General features: G+C 44.7%; 1 protein-coding gene across 1 annotated transcript in view; it reads right to left on the bottom strand.

Moving 5' to 3' along the window:
• The window catches only part of ZSWIM6 (zinc finger SWIM-type containing 6), a 193,154-nt gene extending 174,479 nt beyond the window's left edge, over nt 1–18,675 (bottom strand). The window contains exon 1 of the mRNA XM_072749999.1: nt 18,008–18,675. Coding sequence (XP_072606100.1) covers nt 18,008–18,671 — 664 coding nt within the window. The 5' untranslated portion in view covers nt 18,672–18,675. The remainder of the gene's footprint in view (nt 1–18,007) is intronic.
• Between the last annotated feature and the right edge of the window lie 6,425 nt (nt 18,676–25,100).

Below are 25,100 nucleotides of genomic sequence, written 5' to 3'. Positions count from 1 at the left end.
ACCCACAAACAACTTTAAGTCCTCTGAGCAAAGGAAGCCACTGAAGGTGCTGCAAAAGGAGCATATGGGCAATGGTCACTCTGACCGCATTATAGATTCTAAAAGCTGATGCTCTGTACAAAGTATACAGGCTGATTATAACACTCTTACAAATACGTGATGTCCACTCTCATGCATATGTATACACACACAGAAAGAAAGCATATTCTGTGAAATAAAAAAACCTCTGTGGTACATATTGGAAGTGCAGAAGGCCATTAACAGGCCTTTCACTGTATAGCTAGAAAAGAGAGTGAGGTAGATAGGTCACATCAGCACAGCTTTCAAGGGCAAGACTTAAGAGATCACCTAAAAATAGAATTGAGGGGAAAAACACCCAAAATATCATTTCATACCAAGCTCTTAAATTTTTCCTTAAAACTATTTTTCTCAACACTTTATCTGTAAATGTTTAAATGAGAAGAAAAAGGTTAATCAACTCTTTTTATTGATTCAAGTTGCCAAAAGAAGGGCAGGTAGATCTCAGCAGTCATATGACCTGAAAAATTCATAACTGTATCTGAAACTGAGTGCTTTGTAACTTCTTCCATTCTCTGCTTGCAGATGGTAAGTAAATACTCATGGAAACCTAAAACTAAAACCCAAGTCACCACGCTAATCCATAAGCTGTCCATTCTATTCATGAATATCACTGAATTGATAATATACATGTCTCTTTTTACTTTCAGAAGAATAATTCTAGAATTCCAAGTAAAGAGAAAATTCATCAATCATTAGGGTCAAAATCAAGGGAAGCATTAAGACACCAAGGCCATGGCACACCTTGTTGGACGATACAGAAAATGTTTAGTTGCACTAGATCAGGCAACAGGTACAAATCACAGTAAAACCGTAATGGAGATTAATCTGTAGATGGTGAAACTTGATGTTTTAATGGTAATGAAACAGGTTTTTGAAACAATGTTTCCCTTATCTGATTACAAAATCAATACATGATGATTACAGGATTTTGGAGAATACAGAAAACCAGAAAAAAATAGTCATGGAGAAAATTAGGTAAATTAGAGAAATTAAGTAAATAATGGAGAAAATTAGGTAAAAGGGAAACACTGCATAACAATGTATTTTCCTCTAGTGTAATTTAGAATTCAAGTAGTTTCATGTATTCATTCCCGTGTGGGTCTCTTAACAGCCTCATGATAGAGGTGACAGAGGTATAATTATTAACATTTTATAAGGAGTCAAGGAAGCCCAGAGCCAGTAAGTGATCTGCCTAAGGGTACACAGGTAGTAAGACAACAGCCAGCAAAGAGGACTCTAGCCTCCTGATGGGTCAGGAATGCTCTCCAAGCTCACGGTCACGGTCACGGTCACGTGATTAGCAAATGATACACTCACATAAGTGGCCACCTGCCAGTACGTAAAATGAGCAGTACCTGTGAACATCAATCTAAGGCAAGAAAACGTGCAAAGGGAATTGTAGTGTTAATACAAACACACTAATATGCTATGACATCAAATAACGGTAGGAAAATTTACTTGTCTTTATTTTTTTTCAAAAAAGATACTTTTTATTTTTTATAGGTTTTATTTACTTATTCATGAGAGACAGAGAGAGAGAGAGGCAGACACAGGCAGAGGGAGAAGCAGGCTCCATGCAGGGAGCCTGACGTGGGACTTGATCCCGGGTATCCAGGATCATGCCCTGGGCCGAGGGCGGCACTAAACCACTGGGCCACGGGGGCTGCCCACTTATCTTTAAATTGTCAAAAAAAAAAAAAAGTGCAAGGGATGGGGTGGGGGTGTGTAGAGGAGAGTAAGAGGGTAAAGAGGGCTGCGAGCAGGTACCTGAGAGAAGAGACACATCAAACCCAGAGAGTATGAGACTCTCTTGTTTCCTTTAGATGTGAATAAGAACCCAGACAGAAATCATTTATTTCCTATCTGAAAGAGATTGAGTAGCTGATGAAGACCAGAGTTAAGACAAAAGTTTCCTTTCAGTCCCAAAACTCCTTCTCAAACAAATTCCCTCTCTTCCTTTCTCCCTCTCTCCTTACACACACCCTGGAGCACGTGTGTGCAAACTCACAGAGTATTTAATTTTAAAATGATTTATTAATTGCCCCCCCCTTTGTGAAAAACAAGATATACATATGACTGTAGTAACTACATACTTTATGATCTGAAGAGAGGACTGCTGACAATTGTGCCAGGAAATGAGGCATAAACTAAGATTGGACAAATGGGAACAAATGGTCACCCAATAATGCACTGGGAGTGCACTTTTATTATCAAATTATTGTTCAAAACACAGTTTGGTTATCCCATTTTAGGCAAAAATGAGTCTGAAGCAAATTCCATCCCAAAAGAAAGTCATCAGCATATTGTAGACCAGTTTAATAAGCCATTCCTATTAATTAGCCAATGTTTTTTCATAAGATGTCAGATCTTGTGGGATGTTTTGAAGTTATATGTGCTTTATAAGTCATCTGGAAAAAAAAGGTAAAAAAAAAAACTAATTAAATTTATTTTTTACCAGTTTCTTTAAAAAGTAAAATAGCCAATAAAAGGAAAAAGCAATCTCTTAATCCCTCAAAGGCATTTATAATTGAAAGTTATTTTCTTGGATAACTCAAAAGTACTGTTCTACACAGGAATACCCATTTTGTTTAGGGTTGGAATGATCAAATAAATAAACTGCTTTTATAACAGCTTTTGGTCAATGCTGTTAACAAGTTAGTAATAAGCTTAAAGAAAAAGTCCCCTCAAATAACCAAAAGGAAGAACGAAACTACATCTATAAGGTTATTTCTATCTGCAGAAATTAAACTGATGAGAATAAACCAAGTCCTAACAACTAATCTACCTATCTTGTGGTCATATTCCTATTAACATGCCTCTTAATTTAAGAGATTTTATTTGAGAGAGAGAAAGAGGGAGAATGAGCAGTGTGGAGGGACAGAAGTTGGGGAGAGGGAGAGAGGGAGTGACAGAGTGAGGGGGAGAGCAGAATCCCCGCTGAGCAAGAAGCCCAATGCTTAACCACCTGAGCAGCCACCCAGGTGCCCCTAAATACCTCTTAATAGATTAATTTCTAGCAACTCAGATTCAGAAAATTAAATAGAAATTACAACTTGGAGCTTTTTTTCCATCTAAGAGAATTTCACATAGGCATCCACAAAGACTGGGATGTAATCTAAGCTTATTACTCAAGTAACATTTTGACATCTACTACATATACGCTGCATGGGCACTATTTAATAGTTGGCTCACCTGAATTTAAAATTTGCTAGTACCTTATTTTTTTCAATCTAGCAGATACATCTTTCACATCTTTTACACCAAAAAGAGACTTTGCATTTAAATACTCTCAGATTTTCATCCCAAAGAATAAGACTAAAAATAAACAAGGGACAACTCAAAATGACTCTGTAACTGTGTATGGCAAAATATGTTTACATCTGTTTGTTAGCACCTCATATTTTGAGTCATGTGATAATCAACTGTTGCTCCCTCTATTAAAGAAGCTTAGAAATCTGCAGTCCTACAAAGGATGTGATTTCTGATTTCTCCTAAGAAATCATCTTTCACTTCCTCTAATATTTACATTTAGGACGAATTCTAAGTTGTGTTCTCAAGTTTGGAAAAGGTCACGAATCAGATAGGCCAGTATCAGTCTCCACAACAACCCCTTGTAGAATTTCAGAAGGTCAGCCTACTTTTTCACTGGAGGAAAACCATATTATCTAAACACACCCAATTTACTGTATCTTTTTTTAGAACAGCATGACAGTTCTAGATTTAAATAAGGATTCTTTTTTTGTAAGTCATTTTTTTTTTAATTTTTTAAAGATTTATTTATTTATGATAGAGAGAGAGGCAGAGACACAGGAAGAGGGAGAAGCAGGCCCATGCCGGGAGCCTGACGTGGGACTCGATCCCGGGACTCCAGGATCGTGCCCTGGGCCAAAGGCAGACGCTAAACCGCTGAGCCACCCAGGGATCCCCTTAAATAAGGATTCTTTAAAAAGTCAAGACATAATAGAATTTTCTAGATTTATTAAATAAGGCTTCTTGAGTCAGGATCAAAGCTCAATTCTAAGATTAAAAGAGCAAACCAAAAAAGACAACTAGTTGATCCACAATTCCACAACTGCAAAGGATCAAAGAGGGAAGGAGCAACTCAAAGAAGTAAATTTTTTAAATAGCCTTTCAAAAATGCAACAGCCAATACACCCCTAAAACTATCATAATGCAGACTGTCCAGCAGCCCCAGTGGCTCAGCGGTTTAGCGCCACCTTTGGCTTTGGACATAATCCTGGAGTCCCACATTGGGCTCCCTGTGTGGAGCCTGCTTCTCCCTCTCCCTGTGTCTCTGCACCTCTCTCTCTCTCTCTCTCTCTCTCTATCTCTATCTCTCTCTGTGTCTCTCATGAATAAATAAAATCTTTTTAAAAATAATAATGCAGACGGTCTTTATACACTGAACTTTCATGATTACCTTCTCAGTTATTACTATTTTTAAGAGGAGGAACTGGGGGAGGGAGAAGGTTGAGTAAAAAATAATTTTTATATAACAATATTAAATATGCAATCCAAAGAAATATAAATTCTTAAAATAAGCATTGTATACCTGAACATGGCTACTTGAATTTTTTGTGCTTTAACCCATCACAACCACCATTCCTTCCTAAGACCCCAAAACACATACATGCATGCACACAGTTTAAAAAATATATATATATATACATACTTGTATGTCAAAACAAAAATTTAACAGAACACAAGAACTCAGAAGTCTCATGATTTACCAAAATCAAAACACAAGCCACTATGAGCTACTAAGACAAATGCAGACTTAATACATGCACTGAATTTTGAATAAACCCATAATCACTGGCTCCTTTATCACCAATTTTTTCTAATACATCAGAACTTATAAACTATGAAAGCAAATTATTAAAAATGAGCATGAGGCACGCCTGGGTGGCTCAGCAGTTGAGCGCCTGCCTTTGGCCCAGGGTGTGATCCTGGAGTCCCAGGATGGAGTCCCACATCAGGCTCCCTGCATGGAGCCTGCTTCTCCCTCTGCCTGTGTCTCTGCCTCTCTCTCTCTGTGTCTCTCATGAATAAAAAAAAAAAAAAAAATGAGCATGAAAAATCATAAATGAAACAAAATACCGAGCAGCCCGGGTGGCTCGGCGGTTTAGTGCCGTATTCAGCCCAGGGTGTGATGATCCCTGGAGACCCAGGATCGAGTCCCATATCAGGCACCCTGCATGAGGCCTGCTTCTCCCTCTGCCTGTTTGTGTCTCTGCCTCTCTCTCTGTCTCTCATGAATAAATAAATAAAATCTTAAAAAAAAAAAAAAAAAAAGAAACAAATTACCTTTAAAACAAATTTTTTTTAAAAATCTATCCATTTTAAAATAGAAGTACTTTGCCATAAATCAGTAAAATTAATAGTTTTTTGAAAACTTTTTTTCCCACTGCAATAGTCCTTATTAAAAGCAAAAATACAATACTATCTTGTACTTTGGAATTTCCTACGTATGAAACAGCTTAGACAAAATGCTAATTTTTTAGTAAGTTGCTAAGAGAGATCCCTGAAAATGGCAAAGACATTTTCTCTGGCAAGTTCCACTAAGGAACATCATTTGAGCATTTTGCTTATAAGGACTCTAAACCACACTAGTCAAAGTACCTTCTGGGCTTTGGTTTTAAAGCCCTTAGCAAAGGGAACACTGACAAGCTGACCTGGTACTGACATCATTTACGTGACTCACCTAAATAAAATATAAATTACACTAAGGATCCATAACACAGTCACTTACCTACTATCATCCAGTAGATTGCAGTGTTCTATGAATCATATTAAGTTATACAGATAGATCTATAAGTGAACACCCATCTAGAGAAACATACATAGATCAATGGATCTTTTTCCAAGACACCTTCGGAATACCTAGTTATAACCACTAACTGCAGAAAGACACCAAATGGTACAATTACTACACTGTGTAAGAGATCAAAGTACTTCATAATCTATACCCAAGACATTTTGATTACATTTCTTAATGAAATTTTTATTTGTACTCTAAGTAAAAAAAATAAAATATTCTTAGCTCAGGAACAGCAAGCTGCCCACAGCTTGTGCTCTTATCCACAAAGTAAGCACCTTGTTTTAAGATGGAAAAATGTAAGGGCAGCTGGGTGGATCGGCGGTTTGGTGCGGCCTTCGGCCCACGGCATGATCCTGGAGTCCAGGGATGGAGTCCTGCGTCGGGCTCCCTGCGTGTAGCCTGCTTCTCCCTCTGCCTGTGTCTCAGCCTCTCTCTCTCCCTCTCTCTCTCTCATGAATAGATAAAATCTTTTAAATAAATAAATAAAAATAAAAATGTAAATAAACTCTAAAACATCTGCCTTCTCTAAGCTATTAGACCAGAAATTCACCTTTCACTAAATCCCTCACCTTAAACTTTATTTCACAAAAGTGAATTCAGCAGAATCCATCCAATAACAACCTTAAAGACAAAGTGAAGAAAAAAATCCATTTGATTCTATTTCTAGTTATTTTGGCCAATTATTTTGTGCTACCTTAAGAAGGACATCAGATCAATTCACGAACTAAATGTTACCCTGCCATTCAACAGATCTAAGTGTATTACACCACTACTCATTGAATAAGTGAATAACCATCATCCCTGGTTCTATTCATATTCAGTGTAGTCGATGGTACATTGAAAATCATCCCTAACATAACCTCAGCTTGTCTACGTACCACCCCAGAAAGAATATATGTATGCAATGTTCACATGGCAGCCCCTTCCAAATATACAGATTCACTCTCCAACATTCTTTGTACTTTTTTTCCAAAAATATTCAAGAACAAATACAACTTACTTTTCATTTTGAGCACATCTAGAAATCAAGTAAGTCCTGAAATTCACATGTACATCTGAAAGTTTAAAACTAAGTTTGCAAATAAAATCCACATAATACTGCCTGTAGAGTGTACAGAATCTAGACCCAAATCGTGATATTCCAAATACCTCGTTACTCCCTACAAGAATAGTAAGCTCTTTTTTTTGGCGGGGCGCACACACACACATTTCTATAGCATTAACCAAATCGAAACACACCCTTTGCTGGGTTAGCAAAGGGAACACTGACAACTGTAGGGAAAAAACAGCACAAGTGTTTTTTAAAAAATGTCTGATGACACCTGTAATTACATAAACCAATTCTGACTTTACAACTTCAAGAACAGTGGCAATTTTAAAAGACACCTAAGGCATATTAAATAAGTCTGGCAAATTTCACACTTCTTGGTGCCACCACAAAACCAAAATTACCAAGCAGGATCTAAGTGTGACCTGATAAGGCAATTCGTAAATCTTTCTCCCATCTAAAATAGTTATAACAGTATGATGACCACTATCAAAAATCAAGCCTTTCTTAAAACAAACATGTACATCCCACTTCAAAAACGAAGAGATAAGTAGAGTATCATAGTGGAGGATACGTCTGAAAATTAGTTTAGTCAGATAACTGAAAAGTTCAGTTTTGACATGTGCCAGCAGTCCCAGAACGTGCTGGCCCTGTGCCCTCATGGCCTGGTGCCAGCCTGACGCAGGGCCAGGCTAAAAATAGCAGCCAAGCAGCAGCTGGAACACACAGGTCCTCGTGACCTCAGCTTTCTTCCCCTAAATCAGGGGAGGTTGGAGGGGAGGAGACAATGCAGGCAAGGAAGGGAATAGGACAAGCTCTTGGCTGCTGCTATTTCCTACCTCTTCAGGATTTCTGGCAGTCTTTCCTACCACTCGCTCCCTACTACCCCTCATCCCCTCCACTCCATTTCCCCCCACTCAAAAAAGGAAGAAGGGCAGTGAAGGAAGGAGAGAAAGTAAGGAGACAGTATAATACTGAAGAAGGCTGGGTTCAGAGGCTCCTCCACCTTCTACCCTCAAGTCTCACTTGACTTTACCATCATCACAAAGCAGCCACTGGTCACATCTGTCCTAGCTTTACCGCTGTCCACAGGAAGGAGAAGTCAAATATCACACAGGTGACTGGCAAGGAAGGGGAGGCCTAAAAGATGGCGCCAAGAGTACAAAATCCGAAGCCCTAAGGAAGCGTAAAGACTGCTAAAAGAAAAAAATAATAAAGTCCTAAAGAAACAGGGCAAACGTATACAAAAAAAAGGTCCTCACTCACATACACCAATCAGATTACAAATTTCTGTTACTTGAGTTTTAGGAGTTTATTTTATGAAAAATATTATAAAAACCATGACCATGGGCAGCCCAGGTGGCTCAGCAGTTTAGCACCGCCTTCAGCCCAGGGTGTGATCCTGGAGTCCCGGGATCAAGTCCCACATCAGGCTTCCTGCATGGAGCCTGCTTCTCCCTCTGCCTGTGTCTCTGCCTCTCTCTCTGTGTCTCTCATGAATAAATAAATAAAATCTTTAAAAAAAAAAAAAAAACCATGACCATCTTCTCTGTAGGAGTTAATATAAAGTGGTAGCAGGAGCAAAGGTTGAGCATAACCAAATACAGTGCTGCCTTCAAGTTCTGCAGGCCTTCACCAAGAAAGACCATCACAACACTAGAAGAGGCTCCAGGCTCTGCTGCTACACTGAAATTATAAAATATTCCTCATTCATAGGAATGCTGGTCATTGTCAGCAAATATTTTAACAGGTACAACGTGGCACATACAGCATTCGAAATTGTACTAATCCAATTAAGTAAGACAATTTAAATCTTACTTCTGTGGATTCACTCTACATGTGATCTTCCTATGCATATTTTCTATATAATAACTTCTATCATTAGAGATCTGACACCAATTAACAATGAAAAATGCATTAAGTAAACAGAGAGACTGTTAAATTTTTTTTTTTTTTTTATAATAGTTACATAGAGAGAGAGAGGCAGAGACACAGGCAGAGGGAGAAGCAGGCTCCATGCACCGGGAGCCCGACGTGGGATTTGATCCCGGGTCTCCAGGATCGCGCCCTGGGCCAAAGGCAGGTACCAAACCGCTGCGCCACCCAGGGATCCCGAGACTGTTAAATAAGGCAGGATCAGGCAGTGAGTCACCTGAATTTTAAGCACATTAATTCACTAAATGAGCTTCCAATTTATCTGATCAGCTTGTTCCGTTAGTAAGAGTTTAAATGTACTGACAGGTCCTACTGCATCCTTCAAATTAACATCTTTCCAATAAACCCCCCCCCAAAATATTAAATCTTCTTACCAGCAACAAGAAATAGTATGATTTTTAATCATAACGTTTAATGACTTCTTAAAAATATCACAAGAGATTATCTTGGCTTCATATTTACTACATATAGACCTAACCTAGAAGTTATTCCTCTTTCAAAAATTAAAAATGCCCAATGGAAGATGATCAAAATCACCCCACACAACCATCTGCCAAACCTAATAAAACCCACATAATACTGGCTGTTGAGTACACAAAATCTAGACCCAGATCATGATATTCCAAATACCTTGCTTCCAAATACCTCCAACTTTTGAAATGCAGTGTTTCAAGTCAAATTTCAAAATACATGCTAAAAATCACAGCTGTGATTACAATTTAAAATTCTGGATACTATGAAAATCACTCTAGAAAGTAGAAAGACTAAAAATCTAAAGATTAACCTTCTAGAATAATTAATGATGACACAGCAAGGGCAGTACTTACTTAGAAGGTAGGTAAGAGCACCAGAGAGGTTGTGTCTGGCTCGCTAATGTATCAGCCTGTGTGACTGGGCAAAAGTCACTCATCTTTTTCCTATGCTTTGGCTTCCTCATCTGTAAAATGAGGATGATAAAAGTACCTACCCTCTTAGGAATGTTAAGAAACATAAAGTGCTAGGAGCACTATCCGGCACAAGGTTAATGCTATGAGAAAAAGTGTTACCTACTATTATTACTATTAGTAGGTACTGTTGCAGTACTATTAAACAGGCCCACTGTAAATCGCGCTCAGCTCAGTGAAGAAACGCCTCCAATCATATAAGAGGTCTTTCAGAGTTGGAGAGTACTCAAGTTTTGAGACCACATGGATCACCTACGAGACCCTTTACATCTAGCAGCTATACCATCTACTGGCCTAAGGGAAGGGGACACTGACAAAAACACTGAAAAACTTACAAAAACAAGTCAAATGTGGCAAAACTATTTAAGTTTTCATACATATACTAAATTCAGAGCAATCACATTTCTTACCAGCTATTAACTTCTGTTGTTCCGCATAAGCATTTTAAACTTTTGTGGGTTTTGTTTTTTGTTTTTTTAAAGATTTTATTTATTTATTCATGAGAGAGATGCAGAGTCACAGTCAGAGGGAGAAGCAGGCTTCCTCCAAGGAGCCCGATGCGGCACTCGATCCGGGGACCCCAGGATCACGCCCTGAGCCAAAGGCAAACGGTCAACCGCTAAGCCACCCAGGAGTCCCAGCATTTTAAACTTTTGGTAAATTCTTTACTGCACAGATGTAAAGGCATAAGAGTAAATTCAAGTGTATTCACACGACCGTAACACAGTTTCATATGGTGAACACTCCTAACTTTTTCAAAACTTTAATCTCATCTTAGAACCTCTAAAATTTCCAAATGTCTACCAATATTTCACATTAGCACATATTTAGCATGCTAGAATCAGTGCTTAACTGAAGCCATTATATTTTGGCCCGATACTAAAATACTATCTAGAAATACTTTTATAACATTCAACAAAATGTCAGCCAAATAATCTCTCCAACAGTCCGGTCATGCTACAAGAATATGCCTGTCCTGGGTCACCTGGTTAGCTCAGTCAGTGGACTTTGCAGCTATTGATCTTGGTGTTGTGAGTTCCAGCCCCATACAGGGTATAGAGATTACTTAAAAAAAAAATCTTTAAAAAATAACAATAACAACAATAAGGTTTGTGCTGGGGCACCTTGCTGCTTCAGTCAGTGGAGCATGCAATTCTTAATGTCGGGGTCGTGGGTTCAAGCCCCATGGTGGGTGTAAAGATTACTTACAAATAAAAAAAAAATGTTAAGAAAAAAAAAAAAAAGAACATGCTTGTCCTGACTTCTAGGGTTTGTGAAACTCACCAAACAATCCACACAAAGACAAAAGCAGTGAAGAAACAGAAATTCAAAGTCTGGCTTTACAATTTACTATCCCTCAAAAAAAAAAAAAAAAAAAAAACACAAAAACAATTTACTATCCCTCTCTGGACAAATTACTCAACATGTCTGGGCCTCAGCTCTACAAGTAGATAATGACTATCATGCAAAAGTATTTTGTAAAGACAGCTTCTCATCTGTTAGCATATTTTAAGAAGAAACAGCACAATGCATCTGTACACAAGGGTAGCTGAAATATGTTTTGGGTAATGATACTCAAATGACACCTGGGTTCATCTCCTTTTGTGCTCACTTGTGAACATCAAATTAGTTACAAATACATAAATAAGCATATGTAAATATATACAATACATATTAACTGACACGAAACTAATTATCACTCAGGAATCCCACAAATAGAAAACACTTAGCATATCCTCAGCAACAGAATTCACAATTTGCTGAAATTCAATCTTTAAGTTTCCAATGAAAACCAGATTTTGTACTGCATTCTCTCTAAAGCTTGATATAGCTACCTTTTCTAAATGAGGAAAATAAAGGAAGCATCCTATTTTTAAAGAACTGAAAAACCAGGTACAAAGCATATTCTTAGCAAAACACCGGGCACTGAAGCCAAAAACTGTAAAGATACTTAGGTTTTTAGAACAAATCTAACCAACATACTTTATTTTTGAGACTCTGGCTAGGACTGAGAAACTAGAGTCTCCTTTCATGGGGCAAGACTATGTAAAATTTTCCCCCAAATTACCATGTGATACTGATTTCTCTCAAAAGGAGTCCGAGAGTCTTTCCATCCATTTCAAGAAGGAAACAAGTTTGTGTTTTCTAATTTACAGTAATCCCCAAACAGTTACATATGTCAAAAAATTAATAAACCAAGAAAATTAAATTAGGCTTTTTTTGTTGTGAGAAAGCACTGCTGTTGAACCTACACCATAGTAATTTGAAAGATAACTAAAAATGGTTTTGTGGGTTCCATGTAATCTATCACTTAAAAGCAGTTGCCTATAATCTGCTTTGTTCCTAAAATGTTTATACTTACCTATAATCTTCTTTCTTTTTAGGATATTTGTCCTCTTAAATATAACAGTTGTAGGTCAATGGCAGGTCAGGTTTAATGACTGCACCTATAAAAATTTCTAACTCCTCAAGAGTTTGTTTTTGTTTGTTTTTGTTTTTGTTTTAAGATTTTTATTTATTTATTCACTCATGAGAGACACAGGCAGAGGGAGAAGCGGGCTCCATGCAGGGAACCCGACACACGGGACTCGATCCTGGGACTCCAGGATCAGCCCTAGGCCGAAGAAGGCAGGTGCTAAACCGCTGAGCCACCCAGGGATTTATCTTAAGTATATGTAACTAAGCTTCTTAAAGGTACCATATTCATTGTGAATTACTGAAGAAAACTGGTTTTCTAACACAAAAATATAGAGCATGTAAGCATGTGGAATTACTACTACAGATCCAAACATGTAATTTTTAAAAGGGGCAGCTTATTTAAAAAAAAAAAAAAAAATCAGTATTGATCCATTGCCATCCTGTTCACTGAAAATATTACCAGCTGAAATCAAAGATTACTAACTAAACCCTTAGTATGAGTGGGACCAGAAAAGATACGCTGGTCCCCGTCTTTCCAAATGAAACATTTAGACTTAGAATTGATGGTAATTGATTATCCATTGTGAAAAAGAAAAAAGGCCCAGGATAAACATCTAAAAAATCGGCCAAGACATACTTAAGACAATAACGACCTGAGTTGTTCAATTAATTGCAATAATTCTTCTATTAGAGGACGTGTTCCACAGCATCCTGATGTTTCTAAAAGAAAAGGCATCAAAGTCTTTGCAAAAAGGATGAAATCCAACATACAGTTGAAATAAAATAATGGGGATGGCCTTTTCTCCTCCAACCCGAAGGTATACTCAGAATATGACGCTAACGGCAAGAAGTTAAAGACTGAAGCAACAGTAAAGATGTTCGCTTATTCAAATCAGCAATTCGCCTTCCAGTATTTTTGAAATCTTTAGGCTACAAAAAGTATTGTTTCCTGAACACTTAGATTTCCTCACCGGACCAATACTAGCCATCAGAGAACTAAATATTAACAACAAATTCCAACATTTTCTCACCTGAAATTGAAATTTTAACTTTCCTCGGAACAATGCTGAGCACGCATGAGGTACACAGATACTTTCAAAAATCAACAACTGTAAGCAGATCAACTGGCACGGAATAAATACATAATGCCACTATAGTTTCAAATTTTTTTCTTTTGTGTACTTCTTCATTAATCAAAAGGCAGAAAAATGTATAGGCTCTGATTTTAAACCATTCTATATTATCACTTCACTCTTGAAAATGCTTTCAATGAAATATACTATCATCAATAAACGAAACACCCAATTCTGAAAGTGTACCTAGAATCACATCTTTACATAACAATCTCTGATCTATAAAGAAAATCAAAACCCTCAAGTACAACTTACCCTTAAGTCAATTAAGTGATTAAAATTTTATCCACCCTAATTCTAAAAAAGGTTCCCTTTTACTGCCTTGCCACCCTCTAAAACAAGAAATTTTAAGTCATGAATCTGAAAACAACCGCAATAACGTGCTTACCAAAGAATTAGAATTCTGAACAAAATTCTTTTCTCCCAAAAGTTACCAGCAAAACAAAACAAACAGAAAAAGCAACTCCTTTTGAAACTTATCTCCTTCTTGCCCATACTAAAGAGAAGATCCCAGTTTTATTTAATTAAACACTTCTCGCTTTTAAAATTAGCACAAAAGGAAACTTGTCCGTTTCAAAACAAAACTGAATGCACGCCAACCTTCAAAAAGGGAACATACACACCCCAAAACAAAAAATATCAACTAATTAAAAGACACAAGAATAGTTTGTCTAAGACTTTTTATGACAACAAATACATGCTTCTTTTTCTACTTTGAAGAGAAATCTGACTCATAACACAATCATAAAAAGAAAAGTAAAATCCTCCCCAAGACTTTGCCCATCCACCTAACTGCCCTTCCCCAAAGATATCCACTATAAAACGGCTGCTTGTGTAGCCTTATATTTTTATGCATCTGTAAGTAAAGTCTATCTTTCTTGTTTTTTATTGAAATTACAGCCCACTACATGAACAGCTGACTTGTTTTTAAACGAAATATTCTGGTCACCTTTTCTTGTCGGTACATATTTCTCTCCTTCACTATTTTTCATGATTACATAGAATTCCACTGAGTACTACTTAACCACTGCCCTTCTGATGGAAATTTCCATGGACTCCAGTTTTTCAGCATTACAAATCATACTGCAGTGAGCACTGCTCACTGTATAGAACATTTCTGGGCACTAATATCAATGTATCTGTCAGATAAATTCCTAGAAATGACACAAGAAAGACTGAGCCGAGCAGCAGCTGGGGAGGTAGCATCTTCTCCTACCTCCTCACCCAATTCTGGGTACCATCTCCCCACCTTTCTTGACTTGGCAGATGAACATGGCATGTCACCTTTACCTGTATCTCCCTATGTAAGAGTGAAGACAAATGATTTTATTACTCATTTGCATTTCTTTATGAAAGGTGTTGCCCATTTTTTAACTTCTTGATCTTTTTTATTTTTCAATTTTTCAGAGTTCCGTTAGCCTCCATCGGGCTGCAAGTATTTGCCACAGTTAGCTGCTTAACTTATGTTTTCAGCCCTACAGAGATTTTTAGTTTTTTTATCCAGTTAAATTTGTCTGTCATTTAATTTATTTGTCTTTATAATTTGAGTTCCAGATCATATTAGGAAAGCTTTTTGCCAGGCAAAATTTTGGGGAAGTTTTTCAACGTGATTTCCAAAATTACTTCAATAATGCCGATAATATTTACATACAAGCACCCTCAAGCAATGGCTCCCTTCTAACAGATCATTATTCAGTAAAAACAAGCAAAGTACGCTTTCTCTAAAACTTCCTATAATCAGCTGATGGACAGCTCTGCACCAATTAAATACTGTTTACAACTACTACCCTCAAGGTTTAAATTTTTTTTCCTTGAAATTTCTTCTTAAAATGGGAGTTGAAAAATAACTAACAAGTATGTTTAATTTCCGGGAAGTCCCAATTCTCTGACCCTCAATCCCTAGATAATCTTCAACAGTGTCAATATAAAAAAATAAAGTCCAAAAACTAGATTTTACCTCTTGCATCTATAATTTAGTCACCTCTACAAAAGTACATAAATACTTCTGTACGAACAAACTTGCAGTTTTGCAATACCAGAAAACTGCTCTGGTCCTGTCATGGTATCGTGTTCCTTTCCAATTTCAGGTTCTGAAGCAGAAATGGCTTCCACCTCAGATTGCAAAATTATAAAATAAATCTCTTGCCTTAGTATACCAATTTGACCTACCAATTAAAGCCAAATTAGATGGTTTTTCTAGTCATTCTCTCCGTTCTCCATCAAGAAAAAAAAAAAAAATCCTGGTCGTAAGTCTTCTATATCAGTGCCAGCTGCCAGGCATTTAACAGCCTTCCATCTCGTAAGCTCACTGGCACAACAAGTAATACAACTTGGAAGTTAAGGAAACTGGCAAAACTCGGAGGGGAAAAAAAGAATATTTTCCACAATTTGTACAGCACTTGTTTAGCACGTATGTAAGTGTTTCCGAAAGGGTGGTCAACTCTTCAAACTTTGCAAGAACCATCATACTGTTTCACATCCACCACTGCCAACTCCATTCAGTGGCCTCCTTCCCCTTTGGGGACTATTCAAAAAGTTACTATTTTCTTTTACAACTCACCCAGGCCTCTTCGCTGATGAAAGCGGGCAAAGCCCACGCTGTGTGTCTGTCTCCTAGAGAAGATTGCATCTTTTATTTATCGCCCCTTGGCTTTATTTTCACAGTGAATTCCTGGCTTAAATGTAATCAGCCAAGAAACCCTCCCTATGTGCTCTCCTGTCATTCCTCATTGCTTGCAAGCAGAGTCAAGCATAGAAAGGGAGGGAGAAGAAAAAAAAAAATCCAACATTGCCAGCCAAGCCATAAAAATTCCCAAACTCTGGTTTGGTTATACTGAGAAACCATGGATGTGCTTCAATCCATTTCAACCCAGCAGGAACCGGGGGGGGAGGGGGGGGGGACGTGGTGGGGGAAAGAGGTGTAACTTTAAAGAATGCTAATTACATTTTAAAAAAAAAAGATGGAGAACCTCAAAAGTAAGTTAAACCCTCTCTAGACCTAAGGAAAAGGTACCGAACCTTGAAGAGTCAACGTTGGGGGCTGCCTTTGGAAACAAATGACCATGCAGAAAATCACGTTTGCAGATTGCATTAGAATTCAAATTAACCAGAGAGGATTAAACAAACCTTAATTCTCTTTTGGGGCCCCTACCCAGACCCCCGCTCGACTCCCAGAGAGAAGGATAAAAAGAACGGACTACGGGAAGAAGAGACGGGAATTCGGGGCCGGAGCCGCGTGCAGCCCGGTCCCCGGCATCGGCCACGGCGCTCGGCACCACCGCGCTCGGCACCAGGACGCTCGGCGGCCGGCGCTCGGCCAAGGGGCGCGGGGAGCGCGCCGGCAGTCGGGAGGCTACGGGCGCGGGGGCCCGGAGCGCATTGTTCCTCTCGCAGCCCCGCAGGGCAAGAGCTCGGGCCCGAGGGGAACACGGGGGCGGGGGCGGGGGCGAGGCCGGGGGGAGCCTTTAAGTCGGCATCGGAGGAAACTCTCCTGGTCTGTCAGAGAAAGGAGGGCTGCGCAGCGTTAAATCCCAAGTCCTCCTCTCGCCTTTGTCAAACATCTTCTACTTTACAAGCTCTGGAAAGAAATAGAAGACTCTTTTGTTTAGTCCCCCTTTTCGGGGGACGACGGGACACTGAAAGGGGCACAAATAAACCTGAAAAGGAGAACAAAGTGCGGGGTCGCGCGGGGCCGCGGGGGCTGCGGGGCGGCCGCCGAGCCTGAGCCTCCGCCTCGCGCTCCCGCCGCCGCCGCCGCCGCCGCCTGCGAGCGCAGGGCCCGTAACCGCCGCCGCCGCCCCGCGCCCTCCAAACTCCGGCCCCGCACACAGGGCAGCGCCCAGCGACTCGGGGACGCCCGCGGCGGGGGGGGCGGCCTCCGAGGACGCGGGGCCCCGGCCCGCCCCCCCCCCGCGCGCCTCCCGGGCCGGGCATCCCGACCCCGGGCTCAGCCCAGACGCCGCCGCGGCCGCCGGCCCGTCGGGGCCCCGACACGAGCCGCAGCCACCGAGAGGCAGCGCACCGTCGTCCCCACCCCTCCGACCCAGGGCGCGGGGAGGGGGCAGCGGAGGAAGAAAGAGGAGCGGGCGCGGACGAGGGGCGAGGGCAGGGCGGGCGCGGGGCAGGGGCAGGGGCAGGGGCAGGAGCGCGGCCCGGCCGCCCGCTCGGCCCCGCCGGCATTGTCTGCGCGGCCCGCGCCCCCTCCCCCGCCCCGCACGGCCCCGCCACACACACCCTCCGCCGGAGCCCCGCCGTCCGCCGGCGCCTTTGTCCACAACCACCAACCCCCCCCCCAAAAAAGGGCGAGCGGCCCCCCGGGACGTGCTCCCGGGAGGAGGGCGCGGGAGGCGGCGGGCCGGGGCCCCCCGGCACCCACCCGCCAGCCCCGCCGCGGGGCGAGTCCTGCTGATTCATTTCCCACTCGCGCTGGCCCGTCCGGGGAGACGGGGGCGGGGAGGGGCGAGGAGGAAATGGGCGCAGCGCCCCGGGGCACCGGGCGGGGGTGCGGCCGCGCCGGGCGGAGGGGCTGCGCGGAGGACAGGGGCCCGGCGCCCCCTCCCCCCGCGGGACGGACGGACGGACGCGCGGACGGGCGGCCGGCCGGCTCCGGGGCTGCCCCGTGACTCACCGACTTGCAGGACGTTGTCGACGCAGCCGCTCTCCAGCAGCGCGATGCCCCGGCGGAAGGGCAGCCGCGTCTCGTCGCCGCCGTCCGCCGCCCCGGCGGCCCCCACCGACGGGACCCCGGCCCCGGCGGCGGCGGCGGCGGCGGCGGCAGCGGCGGCGGCGGCCGAGGTGGCGGCCGGCGAGGACGAGGAGCCGCCGCCGCCCGCGCCGCCCGCGCCGCCGCCCGCGCCGCCGGGGCCGCCGCTGTCGTCGCCGGGGCCGCCCGCGGCGCCGCCGCCGGTGTTGAAGGACGAGTACATGCAGATCTCCCGCTCGCTGCGGGGAAAGGACCAGTACACGATGCGGCGCTGCACCGGCTCCGGGATGCGCTCGAAGCGCTCCTCCACGCGCTGGAACGGCCACTTCTCCGCCACCTTGCGCGCCGCGATGTCCAGCAGCGACTCGGGGCTCTGGGTCTTGCCCGGCGGCAGCAGCCCCAGCGCCGCGCCGCCCCCGCACGCCGCCGAAGCCGCACCGCCCGCCCGCTGGCCCGGCCGACAGGCAGAGCTGTAGCCGCCACCCGCTCCTCCGCCGCCGCTGCTGCCCCCGCCGCCGCCGCCGCCGCCGCCGCCCGGCCGGCAGCAGAGCCGTTTCGCGGGAGGAGGCTGCTGTCCGCGCTCCGCCATGACCGCGCCGCTTCTAACCCGACAGCGGAAGTGCCGGGACCCTATAAACGGCACAAGGAAGCGCGACACGCACACGCCGCGGCGACGCCACGCTGCCATCTAGGGCCCGCCGCTCCTTGTACGGGCACCGGAGGCGGGGCCTCCCCCGTGACGTCAACGTGGAGGCGGGGCACCGATAGGGGGACCTAGGGCCGGGGGCGGGGACTATGCAAATCGCTGAGCTGAAACATAAATAGAGCGCTCGGCGGACACGGGGGTAGCGGGGGCGGCGAGGTTGGGTGCCCGACGGGTTGTGAGAATGTCAGGCCGGCGTGACGCGGGGGGCGGGGCTCAGGCGGGGTTCCCGCGGGAGGGGCCGGGCAGCGGGGCCGGGCCTCGGGTGGGTGGGTCCCCGTGCCCCCCCGCCAACTCCACTTCCCCCTCCAATTCCCCGTCTGCCTTTGATGTCCGGCAAGTGAGGACGCGCCTCGTGGGTCCGAGCAGTGAGGGAAAGGGCGAAGGGGGGGGGGATGAGCCCCGGGAAGGGTCCAGGCTAAGTGGGGGGCGGGGCCCGCGAGCCAATGCCCCACCCCCCCCCACCCCCCGTCAGAGCCCGGCCGCCGGGGAAAAGCCTCTGGGCGGAGGAGGCGCTTTCAAAACAAAGAAATGCGGCGTGGAACCCGGGGGACGGGGGTGGAGAGGAAGGCGGAGGGGGTGCGGCCGGGGCGGCCGGGCTGCCCGCTTCCCCTCCAGACGGCCCCGGGGAACTCCCCCCGCCCCCGCCGGGACTGGCCGCGCTCGGAGGCCGCTCTCCAGTTCACTTTTGCAGACCCGGGCAGGGAAGGCGGGCGCGTGCCCCGCTGCCCCGGCGCCCGTGCGTCCTCCGCGCCCGCGGCCCGTCCGGGGGCCGAGCCGGCCAAAGTGTCCCCCGCGGACGCGCCGAGCGCTCGGGACCTGCCCCGCTGCGGTGAGACGCGCGTCCCGGGCTGGCGAGCGCGGCCTCCCCGCCCAGCGCACCCTCCGCCGGCGCGGGGCTGGGACCTTGCCCCGGCTCCCGCCGCCCCCGCGGCCGCGCCGCCGAGACCCTGCTCCGGGCCCCGCTGCCCCTGCGCGAGGTGGCGGGGACACCGGGCGGGGGATTGAGCAAACACACCTTTCTGAGTACACGCGCCGCGGGCACGCGCGCGCTCCCAGCCCCGCCGGCTGCAGACGGCGCGCCCCGGGCGCTCGGGGCGCACTTGGGTCGCGCCGCCGCGGCCCCGGACGGCCCGGGACGCGCGCCGCGCTCTCTGCAGCGCTGGTGGCTCCCGACCCGACCTTCCTCTGCGGCAGAGGCGGGGGCGGGGGGGGATCCCCAGAGCCCGGGCAAACCTGGGTCCGAGCCACAGACCCAATGACCTCCCTAGGCACATCCTTCCTCACTCTTCGCCCCACCTTGTTTTTACTGTAAACTGTGCTGCTGATACGGTCGCTATTGTGAAAGCCAAGCCGTGGCGCCTTTGACACTTCCACGTCTTTGTAGGTTGTTGGCGGGTGCTGCCCACCCGCCTGCCTCCTCGCCTCGATTGAAATTAAAGGGAAGAGAGCGCTTCTGCCTTTTAAAGAAAATCGCCCACCGGAGGCCCAGGCCCGGGAGACCTCGAACTGTAGGTCTCGGCTCTTAACCCTGGTCAGGCCCTTAGGAAGCCCAAAGCTGCAGGTCCCCGAGAGAAGGGCTGCTGGCAGGCGCTCCCTCGCTGCCTTACTTGCCAGGAAAATTTTGATGACGTTATGTTTCTGTGCATGTGTCCGGTATTTTGGGATGCACCTCTCGGTGCTTAAGGGGAAGGCCGGGGCAAAAAAAAAAAAAAAAAATGGAAGAATGTCTTTATAGGCAAATGGGAGGGGAAGGCTCTTTCCTCTAGTTGTTCCACTTCTAGATCTCTTAAAAAAATAATGATTTTTAAGCTTTTGAAAAACATAGGTGATAGAAGAAAGTTAAGTCGAAAGTAAAGTACAATTTGAGCTCTCTTCTGTTCTCCAGCACAGTCATGCTAAGCCTCAGGCTTCTATAACAGTGTGTAGATCAGCAAGCATCTTCATCCATATGCACAGAGTCACTTATCTGGAAAGTAAAAGAAGACAAAGCAGGTGCCCCCACACAGGGCAAATGATTCACTCAGGGTCATGGGATGTGTTAGTGGAAGAAATTCATATTGAACAGAAAAACAGATATCTTTGGAGATACCTAACGTTAGAGACTTAGATTTGGTAATGAACCAAAGAGACTAGATTTAAGGCATCATCCTGCAGTTTACCTAGGATGTTGGGTTTAACTCTAGTTTAATTCAAAGAAGAATCCAGAGTCACCATCTCAGCTCCATCTCCCCTCTTGGCGCTCAAACTGAGAGCATTCCCTCTGTCTTGAGTTGTTCTCCCCCTGGTTTTCCGGACACGTCACTGTGGATCCAGCATTTCCAAGTCATCTTTCTCTGCCTTGTCTTTGGGTGTCTCTTCCTCCAAACTCTTCAACGTATACCCTTCTTTACAGCCTATCGTGGTCCTCTTCTCCAGTTTTGGTGACCTGCCCTTTGGAGACTTTCTGCCACTCCCACTCCCAGCCATGGGTTCTGCTTCAGCTCACTTGTTTCTTCTGGTGGCCGCCCCCTTTTCTATTGCCCTGAGGGTGCCGCATGGCTACCTCAAACCCAGACACCACCATTCCCTGGAAATCAGGCTCTCTTCCTTCCCCCTAGACTGTTATTACTGCTGCTGCCTGTTACAGGCCTTCCAGCCTTATTCCTCTTTGCCTCTGCCTGCAACTCCCATTGAGGTTCCTTTGCTGGGTTATCTGTCCCAGCCCCTCTCTCTGCTCAGTAAATTATTCCGCCTCTCCACTCTGCGGGGCCTCCTCACTGGTATGTCTGTATAACCTTTCCTCCTCCAAGTCCTCCTCCACCCAGCTGTTGTGCTTCCTCAAGTACGATTCGGATGGTGTCACCCTCCTGCTCAAGTCCTTTTAAATGGCTCCCTGCTGCCTACTGGCAAAAGACCAAACTCAGATATGATCTTGACCAAACCCCGCTTTCCAGCCTCATCTCCCTGAGACCCAACAGAACTTCCGGTTCTCCAACAGGATTTTTCTTATATTCCAAAAGGACTTCTCTCAGTTCCCCGGAGTTCATCCCCATATTTGCCACATTTGCTCAAGACAGTCTACTGCCTCTAATGACTCCCTCTTCCCTTGCAACTTGTCAAATCCCTACCCTTCCTTCAAGGACTTGCTCAAATGCCGCTTCTTCTGGGAAAACCCACCTAAATGTGTGATCTCTCCCCACCAGCCCTTCTAACACTTTGGATCTTTCCTACAGCATTTATACCATTCTGCCTGGCATCACAGTTATGTTTACACTTGCCTGAGCCATTCGCCTTCTCTCCCTTCCCTGGTTAGAAATTCTCTGAGGGTTAGGGCTATGCCTCAGCCATTTCTGTAGTCCCAAGCGCCCAGCACTGTACTGCAAGGCTTCTGTCTCCCCAGAGTTTAGCTACACCCATGAGCCAAGGAAGAAGTAAGTCACAGTGTGTCATCATTGGCTGGTACTTGTGCCAGCTCTCGCTTGAGGGGTATTTACAGTATTTTCCTGGTGTTCATAGAAATCCTTACTAAATTACTTATAATTGCCCTTTTCAAACAGGACCCGACTCCAGGGACCAAATCAGGGCTACAGGCCCCTGATTATGCTCCAATGTTTGCCATTAGGCAATGGTAGGAAATCAAAGTACAGAAAGTCTACAGCTTCCCAAATGCAGTGACTCATCCTATCACATCACACCACACCACATCTGCCAGTGTGGTCAGGTGCTAGGCTGACAAGCAGACTTCATTAACAGGAATCCCAGTAGCTACACGGATAGCCTCAAGGAAGAGAAACACCCCTCCTGGAGCACCATACCTAGCCCCTCGTCCATGAAGTTGGAGGCACACATGGATGTATGGCAAAGGAATTTATTTGAAAGGGGCAGTAGAGTCCCATCCAGAGACCAGGCATGGCTCCTGAACCCACCTTTAATTTAAAAATGAAAATTTTGAATTAAATTCAATAGAGATTTATCAAATCCCAGGAGCAGTGGTTTTCAAAGAGAGACCCTTAGCATGCCCCTGAGCATGATTCACAGAATTTTGGAGCTTAGGAACCAGAAATGGACAATCACTCGCTCCCCACCTAAGGCTTCTTTACAAGTTTGAAAACTACTCTTTGGTGGCAAGAACTTCAAACAGTCCCATTGCTTAGGAAGAAGCCTCCAAAAAGAAAAAAAATGACATTGCCTCATCATTATTGCTAGTCATCTCAGCTAATTAAGGGAATAATTTGCCTTTAGTAGGAAGATTCCAAGACATAGAATTAGATTAGATTAGATTGGATTAGCTCGAAGGAACCTCAAGTCATTTGAAGATGGACACAAAGTTATACCCATGCACTTCCTAATACTGGGATACACTTTTTATATTATAACCAAATCCCATTATGTTCCCTGGAATATAATTGAATTGTTCAGAGAGGAAGAAAAGCCTGAAACAGCATGGTTAGCCGATGAACCAGACATTATTCGCCCATCCAGTAGAATGACAAAGAATTCTCTTCTACATGGCTAAAAAAAGAGTGAAGAATGAGTTATGAGAGATGACACTCCATCAAGGCAAAACATCCAATAATAGGGAAAAGTACCCAAAGAATCTTTCTGGTCAATCATTTCCACCAAATAGATTCTTGGGCAAAACAAGAGGTGGGCAGGAAATGATCAACGCAGAGCTGAATGAACTAAAAGAATTGCTCCATCCCTAACGAGGGGGAAATTTTGATTAATTTCGACTTTGTTGGGGCACCTGTTTGTCTCAGTCCATAGAGTATGCAACTCTTGATGTTGGGGTTGTGAGTTCAAGCCCCATATTGGGTTTAGACATTACTCAAAAATAGAATCTTTAAAAAAATTTTTAGCTTTGTTAAATTCCCAAGAATCAAACCACGAATATTTTATTGTTAATATTTTTTAGAAAGTGGGTACAGACACAGGGCTAGGTCCTTTACAAACAGTAACTCGTTTGCTTTTCCAGTCCCGCTGCTCAAGAAACAAATGAAGAAATTGACACTCTAAGAAGTTTGCCAAAGGTTTTTCGGTTCTAATCAGGTCAATCGGGGACTCAGATTTAGTTTGTCTGAGGAGAAAGCCAGGATTTCTCTATTATCCAGTATTTCCCAAACTTGCCAGATCAGAAGAATTGCCCTGAATACTGGTTAAAAATACAGACTTGCGGGCAGCCCGGTGGCTCAGCGGTTTAGCGCTGCCTTCAGCCCAGGGTGTGATCCTGGAGACCTGAGATGGAGCCCCACATCGGGCTCCCTGAATGGAGCCTGCTTCTCCCTCTGCCTGTGTCCCTGCCTCTCTCCCTCTCTCTCTCTGTCTTTCATGAATAAATAAATAAAATATTTTTAAAACTACAAATTTCCTTTACCTCTCCCATGGAGAGGGCTGGAGTGAGGGGCTTAGAATCTTTTTAACTAAAAAAAAAAAATCTTTTTAATGCCCTGGATAACTCTTCAGAATATGCAAAATTAGGAAACATCATAATTTGATGCTACATTATTACTCACTAACCCACACTGTGTCATCATTCCTTCAGATAAACCCTTCTAAAAATTTTTTTAAAAGATTTTATCTGTTTATTCATGACAGAAACAGAGAGAGAGAGAGGCAGAGACACAGGCAGGGGGAGAAGCAGGCTCCATTCGGGGAGCCCTACGTGGGACTTGATCCCCCATCTCCCGGATCCGCCCCTGGGCCAAAGGCAGCGCTAAACCACTGAGCCACGGGGGCTGCCCAATCCTTCTAAAATTTGCTGTACTTATAACAAAGTGTATTCAACCAGTGACCCATCACCCAATCTTTGCCATCCTTCTAGGAACAGTGTTTCTGGGGTGCCTGGTGGTTCAGTCCACTAAGCATCTATCTTCAGCTCAGGTCATGGTCCCAGAGTCCTGGGACCAAGCCCCACATTGCATCTGGCTCCCTGCTCAGCAGGAAGTCTGCTTCTACCTCTCCCACTGCCCCCCCCCCCCCGCCCCCATGGGCACATGCTCTCTCTCTTTTAAATAAATAAATAAATAAATAAATAAATAAATAAATAAATCTTCAAAATGATAAGAAGAGTGTTTCTGTGAAGATAAAAGCCTCAAAATTACAATCTGGAAGCTTGAAAAAGAAATCATTACATCTTAACATGTACAAAATGATCAGGTTAGCAACCTGATTACAAATTAATTTGCTTTATATTTTGTAATGGGGGACGGGGGCGCCTGGGTGGCTCAGAACTTGAGCGACTGCCTTTGGCTCAGAGTGTGATCCCCAGGGTCCCAAGATGGAGTCCCACATCGGGCTCCCCTCATGGAGCCTGCTTCTCCCTCTGCCTATATC

The sequence above is a fragment of the Vulpes vulpes genome, chromosome 2 (genome assembly GCF_048418805.1).
Source record: "Vulpes vulpes isolate BD-2025 chromosome 2, VulVul3, whole genome shotgun sequence".
Taxonomy (NCBI): domain Eukaryota; kingdom Metazoa; phylum Chordata; class Mammalia; order Carnivora; family Canidae; genus Vulpes; species Vulpes vulpes.
This window is presented reverse-complemented; position numbering and strand designations above follow the sequence as displayed.